Genomic DNA, 17,401 nt, shown 5'->3' with positions numbered 1-17,401 from the left:
GCCGAGATGAAGCCACTGCACTCCAGCTTGGGTGACAGAGTGAGACTCTGTCCAAAAAAAAAAAAAAAAAAAACCCAGAAAACTACAGTAGAATGCACATACATTTTGCAAGTCAAGGGATTTTAAATACAAAAGGGAAAAAATGTTAACCTAGACCCAATTTCATTAAAAATATCATTCATGGCTCACGCCTGAATCTCAGTTCTTTGGGAGGCCAAGGTGGGCAGATTGCTTGAGCCCAGGAGTTCAATACCAACCTGAGCAACATGGTGAACCCCCATCTCTGCTAAAAGTACAAAAATTAGCCAGTCATGCATCTGTAGTCCCAGCTACTCAGGGGGGCTGAGGTGGGAGGATTGCTTGAGCCTGGGAGGCAAATGTCGCAGTGAGCCAAGTTGGGGCCACTATACTCCAGCCTGGATGACAGAGGGAGACTCTGTCTCAAAAAAAAAAAAAAAAAAAAAAAAGTATTATTCCAAAGTGAAAGTAAATGAAAATGTTTCAAAACCGTAGCTGAGAGAATTCATCACCAGCATGCCAACACTATAGGAAATGAAGTCTTCAGGCTAAAGAAAAATGATACTTTAGAGAAAATTATATGAACACATAGGAATGAAGAGCAATTAAAATGGTTAATAAGTGAATAAATATGAAACAGCTTATTCTGTAATAAAACATCTTTTTAAAAAACGAACTCTTTTCAGGCCGGGCGCGGTGGCTCACGCCTGCAATCCCAGCACTTTAGGAGTCCGAGGTGGGCGGATCACAAGGTCAGGGGTTTGAGACCAGCCTGGCCAACATGGGTGAAACACTGAAAATACAAAAAAAGAAAAAAAAACTTAGCCAGGCATGGTGGCATGTGCCTGTAATCCCAGCTACACGGGAGGCTGAGGCAGGAGAATCGCTTGAACCCAGGAGGCAGAGGTTGCAGTGAGCCAAGACTGCACCATTGCACTCCAGCCTGGGCGACAGAGCAAGACTCCATCTCCAAAAAAAAAAAAAAAAAAAAAGGACTGTTTTCAATAAACATGATATGGAGTTTATACCAACATATTATGGGGATGAATTAGTGGCCTATCAAAATCACATTAAAGTAAGCATGGAGAACAAGATATTGCATGGATTATAACTCAAACCAGTGATAACACATATCAATCTATTTCCTCTCCTGCCCTCCCAACCACTCCTATAGAGCCATAAGGAAGAGGTGTGGAAAACAGAAGTGTGGGGTGGAGAGAGGTTGTTCTGCCCAGGAGGTGGGACCGAGGCACCCAGGAGCTCCTTGCTCCAGCCATCTGCAGGGTAAGAGTCTTAGGACACATGGTCTGAAGGACCCTCACCTCCAATGGGGCCCTGGAGCCCAGACCTCAGCTCTGCTGTGAGGAGGGAGCTCAGTCACCGCAAGCAGCCCTATCCCCTTGGGAGCCCCTGAGCCTGTGTGGGAAACACAGTTCTGAGAGGAGAGACCAGTGCTGTGGAAGGTGTGCTCTGGGGAGGAGAGGATAGGTGAAGCCACTCAGGGATTTGAGGGCTCAAGTTATTGTACAACTTGAGAAGGGCTTCTCCCCTGTGCAGACATCCAGGTGATGTCACAGGTTAAAAGAAAGCCATCCCCATTATGGCTGCCCTGAGCAGGGTGAGGGGCAGAAGCCAGGAGCCCCACTGCTCTCCAGAAATTTGAGAGCAGGAACAGGCAGTACGGGGAGGGGGCTGGGGGAAGGAAGACAGAGGTGGGGTGTCCTCAGCCCACTCTTCCCTTGCCTAAGGCGCCCCCACCAGAAGCAGGTGTTCTGCTAACACTCACCCTGCACAGCCAGGCTCAGGGAGATGGGGTGGGAGCCCAGCGGGGCCTGAGCCCAGCAGGTGAATTCTTCTCCATCCCCTAAAACCACCTGGGGCAGCTCCAGGACCCGGGGATGCAAGGGTTGGCAGGGGCTCAGGATCAGGCTGCCCTGGGACCAGCTCAGCCTGGCAGAAGGGCTGCTGTCAGCATCACAGACCAGGTGCAGGGACTGCCTTCCTGCACCCGCAGAGAGGCAGCATTGCCCAGAATCTATGGGACTGGGGAGACCAAGAGAGCTGGAGGGGCAGGGCTGAGAGGCCCTTCTCTCCCTGTGCCCTCCCCCAGACTCAGGAGAGGAAACAGCGTTTCTGAGATAAGCATCACAAGCAAGGGCAAGTAGGGACGAAGACCCCCAGCATACAGGGGTGGGGAGGCAGCTTAATGATCCCGGGACAGGGGCATGGAAACATGGGGAGGACTTGGCCGTATCAGCACATGGACAGAGCGTCCCAGGATGACCGGCCTTGATGTGCAAAACTGTGGAGGGCGCTAACCCTCGTGGTTCTGGCCACTTGGAGGAACCAAGACAGGTGACACACTTGGGCTTTCTCCTGGGGCCACAGGAGCCAGGGGAGGAGCTGAGTAGGGATGTGACAGGGAAAGATTTGATTAAAGAGAGACTCCTCTTTGGGGCCCGAATTGTGGTCGTTGAAGGGAGCAAGACCAGAGGCTGCTAGACCAGGAGTGAGGCTGCTGCAGGTCCAGGCATCACCCAGGTCCAGGTTAGCAAAGTTAGAGGCCTGAAGTGGGGCTGTGGCTGTGAGAATGCAGGAAGGGAGGGATTTGAGACATTTTCCGGTAGCCAAGTTTGCGAAGCTCTTGCCACATGGGAAGACTTTGGTGAAATTCAGAGATGTGTAAAGAGCTTTCCAGGACATTGACTGAGCTGACTCACATGGGTGGGGGAGCATCTCAAGGGGAAGTGAATTGTGCTCAGAACAAGCTGGACCAGACAGAAATTTGTGGGCATCTTCCAGGCAGAGGTAGGGCTAGGATACGAACTTCCTGAAAGAGTCATGCAGAGGGAGGCTGGAGGCCTGGGGCCCCACTCGGAGCTAATAGCCATAGCTGGGGTAAAATCATTCCAACAAGGATCATTGTTGCCTATTCCATTCATTAATTCCACATTTCCTGGACCCCATTTATTTCTTGTTTGTTCACCATTTACATAAATATTGACTAATGACAATGCCTAGACCTGATTAGATGATGTGGTCGACAGGGTAATGGCCCCCAAAGATGTCCACTTGCTAATCCCTGTGAAAGGTGTTAGCCAGCTTGCTGTAGGCAGACAGTAAGGGAAGGGTCCCCTGAGAACATCTGACCCACCTCATAAGCAGTTACACCAGATGTTTTGTGCAGATAAGGGAACTTGCACAGGGGGCTTGCCTAAACACCCCAGCAGGGGACTAAGGGCCCACATACGCACTGGGGGAGTGGGGTGGAGCCATCAGGAATTTGCACCTAATACAAACAGGGAACCCAGCCCCATCAGCTTATATAAAAGCCCTTGTGGCTGGTTGTGGTGGCTCATGCCTGGAATGCCAGTATTTTGGGAGGCTGAGGTGGGTGGATCACCTGAGGTCAGCAGTTCAAGACTAGCCTCACCAACATGGTGAAACCCCATCTCTACTAAAAATATGAAATTAGCCGGGCATGGTGGCTCACACCTGTAGTCCCAGCTACTCAGGAGGCTGAGACAGAAGGATTGCTTGAACCCAGGAGGTGGAGGTTGCAGTGAGCCAAGATCACACTACTGCACTCCAGCCTGGGCAGCAAGAGCAAAACTCCTACCCCACCCGCCCACAAAAAAACACAAAAAAACAAAACAACAACAACAACACCTTGTATTCAACTGCGAGGGGGTAACCGAGAACCTGCTTTCAGGAACCCTCTCTTTGCTGAGAGCTTTCCTTTCACTTAATAAATTCTACTCCACTCCATCTTCAAGGGTCCACATGCCTAATTTTTCCTGGTCATGAGACAAGAACCCGGACCTAGCTGAGCTAAGGAGCCAGAAATCCTGCATCACCTGGAAGCTGTGAATATGTTGCCATACAAGATAAAGGAACTTTTACCCTGCAGAGCCAACAGCCAAGAGTTGCAAAAAAAAAAAAAAAAAAAAAAAAAGAAAAGAAGAAGAAGACAAAGGGACTTTGCAGATGTGATTTTAAGTTCAAGTTCAAGATCTTGAGATGGGCAGAAGATCTTGGGTTATCCAGATGGGCCCAGTGTGATTACAGGGTCCTTATAAGAAGGAAAGGGGGAGAATCAGAGTCCGAGAGACAAGATGTGAGGATGGAACAAAGGTCAGAGAGGAGAAAAGATGCCACAAAGTTGGCTCTGACAACCGAGAAATGGGCCACGAGCCCAGAAATGCAGATGGCCACTGAACGGTAGAAAAGGTGAAAGAACAGAGTCTCCTCTGGAGCCACCAGAAGGAATCAGCCTTGATTTTATAGCCCAGTGAGTCCTGTTCCATCCTTCTGACCTCCAGAACTGTAAGAAAAGAAATTGTCTTGTTTCAAACCACGAATCCTGGGGTAATTTGTTAGAGCAGCAGCAGGAAAATAGCACAGGTGGGGACTAATCGCACTGCTTCCTCCCCAGATCCTACAATAAACTCAGTGCTATTCTTTCCATTTTATGTAAAAGGACATTAGGGCTGAGGAATTACAGATAATCTCTCTGAGTTGGCGCACGTGGTGGTGATGGATTGAGGATCCAAATAAGGAGTCAAAAAATTATGGAATTCGATGGAGGGCCCCTGAGGCCTGAGCAGGGCAGGTGTGGCTACAGAAAGAGCCCCCGGAAGATGCCTGCCTGACCCTGATCCAGGTTACTCTCTGGTGCAGGGAGCAGGCAATAAACCATGAACATAATTATGCAGCTGCGAGTTATTAAGCTTGATGGAGGGGAGCCGGTGCAGTGAGAGAAACAAGGTCCCAACACAATGCAGCCCTTGGGGTCCAGGAGCCCCACTGTTGTGGAGAAATGGGGTCTGGATCCCACAGTAAAGGGACGTCCATAGGAATAATCGGGGAGGCCGACACAGCCGGGTTCTCAGGTGCGTCTTCTTCATTGGATTCTCCTGGGGCTCTGTCCTGTGAACTTCCCTTCTCTACCTGCAATCAGCTCTTCCCCTTTCAAATACCTTTTAATTTTGGTACAAAGAAAATGCAGAACATAAACATCACCATTGTCATTATGTTTAGGTGTACGGTTCAGTTCTGTGAAGCATATTCACTTTGTTGTACAACGAATTTCCAGAACTCAACAGCGACTTTCCATTTTCCCTGTCCTGGGTGCCTGGCAAACACCACTGTACTCACTGTTTCTGTGAATATGACTCCTCTAGGAATCTCAGTAGGTGGAACTGGACAGTATTTGACTTTTCGTGACTGCTGTATTTCCCTTAGGATAATGTCCTCAAGGCCCAGCCTTGTGGTAGCAGGTGTCAGAATTTCTTTTCTTTTTAAGGCTGACAGATTCAAACGTATGATTTTACCACCTTTTGCTTACTCATCTGCCTCTCCAAAAATCCACCTCTTGGCTCTGGCGAATGATGCTGCCATGAACACGGGAGTATAAATATCTATTCAAGTTCCCACTTTCTTTTTTTTGCTTTTTTTTGAGACGGACTCTGGGACTCTGTTGCCCAGGCTGGAGTGCAATGACATGATCTCGGCTCACTGCAACCTCTGCCTGTCAGGTTCAAATGATTCTCCTGCCTCAGCCTCCCCAGTAGCTGGGATTACAGGAGCCTGCCACCACGCCCAGCTAATTTTTTTATTTTTGGTAGAGATGGGGTTTCACCATGCTGGCCAAGCTGGTCTCAAACTCCTGACCTCAGGTGATCCACCTGCCTCGGCCTCCCAAAGTGCTGGGATTACACTCGTGAGTCACTGTGCCCGGCCTTCAAGTTCCCACTTTCAATTCTTTTCATGTAGACCAGAGGTGGAGTGGCTGCATTCTATGTGAATTCTATTTTAAATATTGGAGGCATTGTCATACTCTTATCATCTCTTCCCCCCTCATCTCTTGTCATCACTTTACACTATAAAGATTTACTCTAGAGTAGTCCCCCATCCACAGTGGATACCTTCCAAGACCCCCAGTGGATGCCTGAAACCACTTACAGGGCAAACCCTATATGTGCTATGTTTTTATACACACACACACACGGATATCGATGATAAATTTTATTTATTTATTTATTTTTGAGACAGACTCTTGCTCTGTCACCAGGCTGGAGTACAGGGGCGTGATCTCAGCTCACTGCAAGCTCCGACTCCATGGTTCAAGAGATTCTCCTGCCCCAGCCTCCTGAGTAGCTGGGACTACAGGCGCGTATCACCATGCCTGGATAATTGTTTTTTTTTTGTATTTTTAGTAGAGACAGGGTTTCACCATGTTGGCCAGGATGGTCTCGATCTCCTGACCTCAAGTGATCCACCCGCCTTGGCCTCCCAAAGTGCTGGGATTACAGGCGTGAGCCACCGTGCCCAGCCTCCTTCTCTTTCTCTTTCTCCTGCTCTGGCCGTGTAAGACCTGCCTGCTTCCCCTTCACCTTCCGTCATGATTGTAAGTGTCCTGAGGCCTTCCAGAAGCAGAGGCTGCTGCGCTTCCTGTACCACCTGCAGAGCCTTGAGCCAATTAAGCCTCTTTCCTTTCTGAATTACCCAGTCCCAGGTATTTCTTTATAGCGGTGCTAGACCTCACTATACAATGTGTAACATATAATTTGCTATTTGTAACATTCTAGAGGGTAAAATTCAGTGACAGTAAAGCACATTCACCATGTTGTGCAACCACTGTTTACCGAATTTCTTCATCATCCCCAACAGAAACTCTGCACCATTTGCACAATCACCCTTCTTCCTTGCCCTGTTCCCCAGCCTCTGACATGTGATTCTACTTTCTGTCTCCATGAATTTGCCAATTCTAGGTAAGGCTACATAAGCAGAATTATATACTATTTGTCATTTTATGTGTGGCTTCTTTCATGTGGCATGTTGTTTCAAGGTTCACCCATGTTATAGCATGTATCAGTTCCATTCCATTTTTAACTAAAGAATATCCCATATTATGGATATGGAACCTTTTTTCTATCCACTTATCAGTCAATGGACACGAGTTTTTTTTTTCCCCCACCTTTTAGCCATTGTAAATAATGCTGCTATGAACATTGGTGTATAGGTTTCTGTTTAAGTTCATGCTTTCAATTCTGGGAACAAATATAGGAATGGATGGCTGGATTACAGTGTGTTTCTAGGCTTAACTTTCGGAGAGAATTCCAAAGAGTTTTCCACAGGGTCACGCCATTTTACATGGAGTGCAAAGGGGCTCCCACTTGTCCACATTCTTGCAAACAATTAGTATTTTTTTTCTTTTGAGATGCAGTCTCGATCTCTCGCCAGGCTGGCGTGCAGTGGTACAATCTTGGCTCACTGCAACCTTTGCCTCCTGGGTTCAAGCGATTCTCCTGCCTCAGCCTCCCGAGTAGCTGGGACTACAGGTGCACACCACCATGCCCAGCTAATTTTTGTATTTTTAGTAGAGACGGGGTTTCACCATGTTGGCCAGGATGGTCTCGATCTCTTGACCTCGTGACCCACCCACTTCGCCCTCCCAAAGTGCTGGGATTACAGGCGTGAGCCACCACGCCTTGCCAGTATTTTTTTTTTTTTTTTCAAGAGAAGTGTATGTTTGGTTTTATTCAGACCTTTACAAACAGTTATAAACCAATTCAAAAAATTATGTCACAAATGGCAGCTGTACTCAAGGTATTCAAAACACAACGCAAAACACTTGTATCTGTCTGTTCTTGCAGCTGTTACATTCGTGATCGTTCTACATATGCTACCAAATACCTATTTAGTCCTTATTCAAAAGGCCATACAAAGGAAAATATTCAACAATACAGTAGGACTCTTCTCACTTCTCTGAGATCCAAACTCTTCATTATAAGCAACTAACTACTTAGTTGTATCTATCAGCATCATCATACGAAGCATTTATTTATTTCTGTTTTTGTTTGTTCATTTTTATTTGTTTATTTAACGCCTTCCTAGTAAGTGTGAAGTAGTATCTCCTTTGCAGTTGGGTTTTGCATTCATCAAATGAGTAACAATACCGAGCATTTTCTCATGTGCTGCTTGGCCATTTGAACACCATCGGGGAGCCAAGTCCAGCAGGGGACAGACCATGTAGGGCCTTCAGTCCAGGCTGTGGTGTTTCCACCTCATTCTCCAGCAATGGAGAGGAAGCACCGCCATTCATACTGTGGAGGCACTGAACGAGGAGGCATCTGGAAGCAGAGTCTGGAGGCCTGGGTTGGGGAGAGATGGAGGCAAAAGGTGAGGAGGGTTCAGTGACCAGGGAAGAGGTGAGGCCCAGGCATGACCAGAGTCAGGATGGAGAAAAGAGCTCCAAGATGAGCCCTGCTGAGGAGAAAGAGGAACAAGAGTTAATGATTTATGGGCCCTGGAGGAGGGAGGGAGGTCAAGGTGGAGACTCACATTCTGGTTCTGAGTTTAGAAGTGTCGAGCCCTAATAAGGAAAAGGAGTCAGGCTGGTGGGAGCAGAGGAAAGCAAAGAGAGAAAGCAGATAAGCTGCAAGCCTGCCTTTCTTCATGGTTCAGGACAGGTGGCCCTCCTGTGCAAATAACTCACAACTTTTCTGTGCCCAGCTACCACCAGAACCTCAGCTGATAGAACAATGCGAGTTAGCTCACTGCAACCTTGGCATTACCAGTACTCCATGCATCCCTCTCCAGCACAAGCACCACAGGCCCCTTGCTGGGGCAAGCCTTTGTCTCTTTGCAGTCAGCTCCTCTCTTGCTGGCCTGCCCGTTGCAACATATTTTCATACTTTCTCTAATAAATCTGTGGTTCTACACCTACAACTGTCTTGGTAAATTCTTTTCACTGCCTGTGCCACTGGCCCCAGTCACTTACCTGTGACAAGAGGCGGGGCCACTGTGTCATCAGTGGGATGGGGATCCCAGGAGGAGAAAAGGGTTTGAGGAGGGAGATGAGTGGACCATGCTGAGCAGAGCAATCATGGGGGCCATCAAGGAGGAGGTGCCCAGTGGGATGTTGGAGGGTGAGATGCCCTCAACACTCACCTGAGAGATTAACCTTTGGCAACCTATGCAGCCTCCACACCTGTAGCTGCCTTTGCTGCCTTCCTCCGGTGGGACTTCACTCTGAGTGAAGAGACAAGGACCTGTGAGTGCGGTCAAATCAGGGAGCAGTGGCCAGCAGACTCACTTCCCTGTGCTCTGCTAAGGGGCTGGAGGGGACTGATGTGGAGAGAGCAGGTTCAGCCTCCAAGACCTCCACGATGAGAGAAGGAACCTCTCACCCTGGACACACAGCAAAGTTGGGTACAGAAAACATTTTCTTGGGTGAAATTCTCACCACAACTGAGCCTCTGTCTGTTGGCCCAGGTTCTCTTGACTGGTTCAGGACCCTCCAGCACTGGGACTCAAATTCAGCATTGTGTCCCCTGCCCTCCCTGCACCTCCCTTTGCTCCCTGGGGCAGTGCTCACCTGAGGATGATGAGGCAGAGGAAGAGAAGCAGGATCTTCACAGCAGCCTCCCCGATGGCCACCAGAACCACCTCTGCCATGGGCCCTGATTTTCCTGCAAAAAGGTGCATGAGGTGGATTCATCTGCTAAACCACAATTCCTTATTGTTTGTCTCCTGACAATTGGACATAGGTTCTACCAGTTCTACCTGCATCCCTGCATGTCAGTAAGCAGCCCAGGGCTTACCTCATCCCCTACCAAGACTGAGCAGCAATAAAAGAAGGCTCTGGCCCCTGAGACATTGCTGGCCTCACAGCCGAGGCTGAGGCTGAGCTGAGCACAGCCCTATTCTCTTGGTGAGCCCGGTGGATTACTTGTTCAAGACCTGGGAGTAAAGGTCATTGGGAGAGAGGAACTGGTGTGCAGCCCCTTGACACTCACTCTGCACAAAGAGCCTCAGGGAGATTTGCTGGGAACCCAGAGGGTTCCGAGCTCGGCAGGTGAATTCTCCTTCATTCCTGAGGTGCACTTGAGGCAGCTCCAGCATCCCGGGATTGGGCTGTGAGGGGCTTAGAATCAGGTTCTCATGGGCCCAGCTCAGCCTGGCGGGAGGATTGCTATCAACATCACAGACCAGGCGCAGGGACTGTCCTTCCAGGACCTGAAGAGATGATCCATTTGTCAGGGTTGTGGATGCTGAAGAAAAAGAGACAGAGGGTCAGAATGACAAAGAGATTGAGAGAAAGAAGGACACCTAAGGAGACCAAATAGAGGAACAGATTCAGACTCACAAGAAGCAAAAACTGATAGAAACAGACTCTGTGAGATGGATCCAGAAAGCGGGGTGAGCCTTGGCTTAGAGGGCGGCTCAGGCCCCAATTTCTCTATATAGCATGGTTTAGATATGTCTCTGCACTGATGGGCCCTTTCTGGCTGGATTTGTGCCCCAGAAATCACAGACGGAGGGTCTCGAGCTTCACAGGGCAACCAAATAAGATGTCAGTTTAAGCCCATATTCCACGTCCTCTTCAATGCTCTCGCTGAAACCTCAGCTTCCAGGTTCTCCCTGAACCTTCTTGTTCTGTATCCAGGTCCTTACCTGACACTGGTTTACTGACTTATCGCTGTGCCTCTGAGAGGCTCTCACTCCCAGAAATTCAGAGTCTGGTTGGTAGCAGGACTTAAGAACAGGTGCTCATGAGGCCACGTGACATGTGGTGGAGGTGACTCAGGCTCCAGTAGCCTTGGGGATGTCAATGTATATGAGACCAGGTAAACTATGTGATCCAGAAAGGCTTCCTGGAGAAGGCATACCTACTTCACACAGGAAGTAGTAGGGTATGAAGGACAAGCAGGGGTAGCTAGATAATGAGGGCTGGAAGGGCATTCCATTAAGAAGGAACAGAAAGTGCAAAGATGACAAAAACCTGATCACATCCAGAAAATGCAAATAGACCTGCAGGGCTGGAGGGAGACAGGGTGTACAGGCTGGGGTGGAGGGTGGAGTTCAGACACAAGACACAAGAGGAAAAGTGGGGAGGTTTTTTTTGTTGTTTTTTTGTTTTTTTGTTTTTGCCGCCCAGGGTAGAGTGCAGGGGCTTGATCTCGGCTCACTGCAACCTCCACCTCCTGGGCCCAAGCAATTCTCCTGGCTCAGCCTCCCGTGTAGCTGGGATTACAGGTATGCACCACCACACACAGCCACACACAGCTAATTTTTGTATTTTTAGTAGAGATGGGGTTTCACCATGTTGGTCAGGCTGGTCTCGAGCTTCTGACTCAACAGTCCACCCACCTTGACCTCCCAAAGTGTTCTGGTTACAGGCGTGAGCCACTGCACCTGGCCGAGATTTGTTTTAATAAATTCGGCATGGGAGTAATTGTCACCAATAAAAGAAATCAAGAAGGGTGAATACAGGAATAAATCGATTCCTATACATTAAGAAAATCATGGACAGCTAAGAAAAAGCTACACAGGGCTGGGCATGGTGGCTCACACCCGTAATCCCAGCACTTTGGGAGGCCGAGGTGGGAAGATCTCCTGAGGTCAGAAGTTCGAGACCAGCCTGGCCAACAAACATGGTGAAACCCCATCGCTACTAAAAATACAACAACAACAAAAAATTAGCCGGGAATTGCGGCGTGTGCCTGTAATTCCAGCTACTCGGGAGGCTGAGGCGGGGGCGTCGCTTGAACCCGGGAGGTGGGGTTGCAGTGAGCCGAGATTGTGCCACTGCATTACAGCCTGGAGGACAAAAGAAAGAAAGAAAAAGCCACATGGCATATTGGGATATGTATTTGTAATGTATATTACTGATATTCAGTAATTTCTCAAACTGAAGAGAGCCTCAAGAATAAATAATAAAGGTAAAATCACTCTGGAAAGCTGAGAAAAGACTATAAACGGGAGTTCACAGAGCAAAAGAAAGAAAATGGCTCCTTAATGTACAAAAAACTGCATACCATTCACAGTCAGGGAAACATTCTAATTAATGTGTCATGGAGATGCAGATTTTCACCCAATATTGGCAAAGGTCTAAGTGTCTCACCCCACACTGGGTCGGTGAGGCTGGGGAAACTCACGCCTTCACCTCTTCCTGTCGGCAAGGTGAGCTCGTCCTTTTCAGATGGAGAACCACATGGCCATATCTCTCAATATTCAAAAAACGCAATGACCCAGCTATTTTGCATTTAACTTAGAGACGTTCACATGAACATTTGTGAAAAGAGATACAGGATAAATCACTATAGCATTTCTGTGCTCAGATAAGTTAGTGCCATGATCATGAATTAGGAGACTCCACAAAATCAGAGTCCATCTTGTGCAGTGGAATCACACACAGCCCTAGATGTGGGGGCGGACAGTCTCACTACTGATGTCAAACCACCTCTGAGATCCTCCATGTGCACAAACCAAGGCTCAGAGCAGCCTGGACGGACACTGGTGAATTCTGGTGAGGGGGACGGGCCTCTAAGGACAGACTCTGCTGTGCATTTTGAAGTTTTGCCCATGTGACAATATCATCTATCCAGAAGTATTAGGTCAGAACTATTGGGGAAAATAAAAAGTTGAGGCTGAATGTGTGTTCCGGGAGTGGATCATCAGGGGCCTCGGGGCTGGGGCTGTGTGACTGTCACCCTACCCTTGCAGTGGGGCCAAGGTGGGTGTGTGTGCAGGATTCTGAAGGGAGTGGGGGGTGGTGACAGGTGCTCAGGTGGCCACTGGGGCTGAGGATGCAGAGAGGCCCTGGGTTCACCCACATGGGGGTCTCAGGTCAACAGGGTGAGTCCAGGATGAGGAGGCACCTGGCCCTGCCCTGAGCTGGAGGCCCTGCTTCGCCAGCCCCAGGGAGGGAGCACCATCCTACCTGTGCCGTCTCCTTGGAAGACAGTCAAGGTCAAGTTCTGAGGAGGGTCTGGGACAGAAAGGCACAGCGACCCGCATCACTGTGAGAGCTGGGGACACTGGTCCTCTCTCCCCAGGAGCTGCATAAACAGGGAAGGCAGAGCCAGTGTCCTCCTGACCCCCCACTCCAAGCCCAAATTCTGGGACTCAGCACCCGTGTCCAGCCCTGACCCCCATCTCCTGCTCTCAGTGACCCCACCCCATCAGCGACCTCGGTGTCCTGGCCCAGCTCTCACAGGATACGTCAAGTCGGACGGTCCTGGTCGTGGTTACACCGGCCCCGGGCAAGGTCACCTGACAGGTGAGTCTGCTGCCGTGGTCCTGGGGCTGTGGGATGAGGGTGACCACCGAGGAGAGGGCTGTGGTGGAGCTCAGTGGGGACACAGAAGTCCCAATCCAGGAGAAGATGGGGGGTGTCCCCTGCTCACAGGCCCAGGGCACAGAGCAGGTCAGGTTCCTGGGGCGGCCAGACTTCAGGGCCCCCGGGATGAGGATGTCGGGCCTGTGGGTCAGGGCTGGTGAGGAGAGGGGGATGCAGGATCAGGAAGGGGTTCTGAGGTGCAGCTCGGGGGAGTGCAGGCTCTGGTTCAGGTCTTCCCCTGTGCCTGACTCACTTCGCCCTTTACCCCTTCCCAACCCGGCCCTGCCTTGCAGCCCCCATGACCTCCCGCTGTGGCTGCTCCTGGATCCCGTGCCTTACCCGTCACATGCACAGAGAGCTGGGGATCTTTGTAATTATATTTCATCATTCTTTCCTCCACACGAAAGAAGTACGAACCACTGTCCCTCTTCCTGGCGTCTCTGATGCTCAGGGAGCAGTTTTTCTCCCTGGGATTACCCAGGAGGCAGAATCGACCCCGTGTCTCCTCCCGCACTTGTCGAGCAGGGTCATTTGTGGCCACTGGGGCATCCCGTAGAGGATTGTCTCCTTCCCGGAACCAGTAGCCATGAGCAAGGCCAATCTTGATGACGGTGTGCCTCAGGTAGAAGAACGTGCAGGGCACGAAGACGCACAGACCCTCCTGCACCGTCACCGACTCCGGCACCTCCAGCTGGAATATGCCCTCCAGAGCCAGGGTCCCTGTGGAGACACGAGGGTCAGGTCGGCTCATCCCCACAGCCCCTCTCCCTGGGGCCACTCACCTGCCCACAGCAGGGGAAGCAGCAGCGGCAGCATCTCTGAAGCGGAGGCTCCTTGCGCTCCCCCTGTGAGGAGAGAAGGGGAAGGGAGTGGAGGGGGAGGGCGTTGGGGCTGATGGGAAAGCTGAGGAGGAAGAGATTCAGCCCTACGCAGAAGAGGAACCTCAGGCCCACAAGTCAGAGCTCCTCTCCTCCACACCGATTGGACGGAAACCCCACGGCCCAGAGAACCCAGCGACCTGCCCAGAGAGGAGAGGAGATGGAGCAGAAACTGATTCTTACCAGAGCTTGGATCAGGATCTCTGGGGACATCCGAGCCATGGGACACTCATGAAGATCTAAAAACAGAAATTATTGGGCTAAAGGCTACCTGTATGTTTAACTTTGGTAAAATGGCATGGACTTTTACCACTCCTCCTAGCCATGTGCCAGAATTCCAGTAGCTCCATGCCCTTATCAATGCTTGGTATTGCCATGCTTTATGTATAGCTATACACTTAAATTAAAAATGTTTTTTGAGTCAGGGTTTCACTCTGTCGCCCAGGCTGGAGTGCGGTGGCACTATCTCGGCTCACTGCAACCTCCACCTCCTTGGTTCAAGCAATCCTCCCACCTCAGCCTCCCAAGTAGTTGGGACCATAGGTGCTCACTGCCACGCCTGACTAATTTTTGTATTTTTTGTAGAGATGAGGTCTCACCATGTTGCCCAGGCTGGTCTTGAACTCCTGACCTCAAGCAATTCTTCCTCTTTGGCCTCCCAGTGTTGGGATTATAGGCATGAGCCACTGTGCCCAGCTTATGCTTTATATTTTAAGAGTTCTAGTGACAGTGCAGTGGCATCTTATGTTTAATTTTTAAAAATTTATTTAAAGTTAAATATGGTTGAATTCATTCTTTATCATATGCAATTTTATGTGGGTTGACCGATGTATACAGTTATATACACAACCGCTGTGAAGACAATGAAAAGGATCATTACCCGAACATTCCCTCCCTCTGCTGACTCTAGGTAGTCAATCCTCCCTCTACACTTAGTCCCTGAGAAAACACGGATCTAGTCTCCATCTGTTGTTTTGCCTTTTTATAGAATGTCATATAAATGGAATCACACAAAATGTATCCTCTAAAATCTGGCTTCATTTACTTGGCATAATGCCTTTGAGGCTCATCTATGGGGCTGGGTATAAATCCGTCATTTTAGTTTAATTGTTGACTGGCTCTCCATTGTTTTCACGGTCTCTCATTTTGCATATATTTACCATTTGAGGAGCATTGACATTGTTTTCAGGTTCCAGTGACTCTAAAATAATGTTGCTATAAACATTCCATTCAACTTTCTGTGTGTGAACATAAGTTTTTAATTCCCTTGAGTAAATACCTAGGAGTCAAGTGCTCGGCCAAACTTACACTTGGTCAAGTGTAAGTTTAAATTTATACGAAATTGACAAACTATTCTCCAAAGTGTATTCCTACCAGCAGTAGACATGAGCTCTGATCACATCCTTGCTAGCATTTGATATTATCCACGTATTTTAAAATTTCTTTTTACCTTTGTTGTACTTTTCCGTCATTTTTCTTAGGTATGTAATTCTACCTCATTCTTCTTCTATTCTATAATTACCTAATGACAAATTATATTGAGGATATTTTCATGGCCTTGTTTGCCACCTGCTTTTCTTTTCTGGTGAGGTGGCTATGAAATCTTCAGTAGCTTTTTTCTTAATTGTGGTAAAATATACAGAAGAAAAAAATTACTGTTTTAACTATTTTTCAGTGTTTAGAGAAGTTGCACCAAGTACACTCACATTGTTATGAATCACCATGATTGATCTCCGAAAGTTTCTTCGTCATCTTCCCAAACTGAAACTGCATCAAAGAGGTCAAAACCCCCTATTTCTTTCTGATCACAGCCCCTGGCAAGCATGGTTCTACTTTCTGTGTTTGTGAATTTGCCTACTCTACACATCTCATATAAGCGGAATCACAGTGTTTGTCCTGCTGTGACTGACTTAGCACAATATATTTAAAGTTCATCCACGCTGCATCATGTGCTAGCTTCTCCTTCTTCTTTTTTTTTTTTTTTTTTTGTTGTTGTTGTTGTTTGAGATGGAGTTTCACTCTTGTTGCCCAGGCTGGAGTGCAATGGCGTGATCTCAGCTCACTGCACCCTCCACCTCCCAGGTTCAAGCAATTCTCCTGCCTCAGCCTCCTGAGTAGCTGGGATTACAGGCACCTGCCACCAGGCCCGCCTAATTTTTTTTTTTTTTTTTTTTTTTGAGACAGAGTTTCACTCTTGTTGCCTAGGCTGGAGTCCAGTGGTGTTATCTCGGCTCACTGCAACCTCCACCTCCCAGGTTCAAGCAATTCTCCTGCCTCAGCCTCCCGAGTAGCTGGGATTACAGGTACATGCCACCACACCTGGCTAATTTTGTATTTTTCGTAGAGATAGGGTTTCACCATGTTGGTCAGGCTGGTCTCAAACTCCTGACCTCAGGTGATCCGCCTGCCTCAGCCTCCCAAAGTGCTGGGATTACAGGCGTGAGCCACTGTGCCTGGCCTGTATTTTCTTTTCTTTTCTTTTTTTTTTTTTTTTTTTTAGTAGAGATGGGGCTTCACCATGTTGGCCAGGCTGGTCTCGAACTCCTGACCTCAGGTGATCCACCTGCCTCGGCCTCCCAAAGTGCTGGGATTACAGGTGTGAGCCACCACGCCTGCCTCCTTGATTTTTTTATTTGTTTGTTTTGTTTTTTGTTTTCTTTTTCTTTTCTTTTTTTTTTTTTTGAGATAGGGTCTCGCTCTGTTGCTCAGGCTACAGTGCAATGGCATGATCAGGCTCACTGCAACCTCTGCCTCCCAGGTTAAAGCTATTCTCCTGCCTCAGTCTCTCAAGTACCTGGGATTACAGGCGCATGTCATCATGCCTGGCTAATTTTTGTATTTTTAGCAGAGATGGGGTTTCATCATGTTGGCCAGGCTGGTCTCGAACTCCTGACTTCAAGTGATATGCCTGCCTCGGCCTCCCAAAGTGCTGGGATTACAGGCATGAGCCACCATGCCCCAGCCCAGCTTCTCCTTCTATTTTAGGGCTGAGTAATATTCAATTGTATGTATATAACACACTTTGTTTATTCATTCACTTTTTAGGAATACTGGGGTTGCTTTTCCCTTTTAGCTATTGTGAATATGCTTCTGTGAACATAGATGCATAAAACTATGCTCAAGTTCCAGCTTTTGATCTTTCGGGCCATATACCCAGAAGTGAAACTGCTGGATCATAAGATCATTCTATTTTTAATTTTTTTGAGGAACGCCACTACTACTCTCTAGAGCATCTTCACCATTTCACTTTCCCATCAGCAATGCACAAGAGTTCCAATGCATAAGAGATCACATGGACAGCTCAGCAAGCTGAATAATGGCCACCCAAAGAAATCCAGTCTCAGCTACTTGAACTTCTAAGTATTACCTTGCAAAT

The 17,401-nt window shown here is 48.5% G+C and overlaps 1 protein-coding gene across 1 annotated transcript; it reads right to left on the bottom strand.

The window, feature by feature from the left end:
- Positions 1 to 7,859: 7,859 nt before the first annotated feature.
- Positions 7,860 to 13,991, bottom strand: LOC129459804 (sialic acid-binding Ig-like lectin 13). Its single transcript, XM_055237015.2, has 8 exons — positions 13,930 to 13,991; positions 13,487 to 13,867; positions 13,023 to 13,301; positions 12,749 to 12,796; positions 9,822 to 10,076; positions 9,401 to 9,494; positions 8,974 to 9,054; positions 7,860 to 8,174 (listed from the first exon to the last, which is right to left on the bottom strand). The coding sequence occupies exons 1-7, from the start codon at positions 13,961 to 13,963 to the stop codon at positions 8,997 to 8,999; spliced, it is 1,149 nt and encodes a 382-aa protein (XP_055092990.1). The 5' UTR covers positions 13,964 to 13,991; the 3' UTR covers positions 7,860 to 8,174; positions 8,974 to 8,996.
- Positions 13,992 to 17,401: the final 3,410 nt, after the last annotated feature.

The sequence above is a fragment of the Symphalangus syndactylus genome, chromosome 13 (assembly GCF_028878055.3).
Source record: "Symphalangus syndactylus isolate Jambi chromosome 13, NHGRI_mSymSyn1-v2.1_pri, whole genome shotgun sequence".
Taxonomy (NCBI): domain Eukaryota; kingdom Metazoa; phylum Chordata; class Mammalia; order Primates; family Hylobatidae; genus Symphalangus; species Symphalangus syndactylus.
This window is presented reverse-complemented; position numbering and strand designations above follow the sequence as displayed.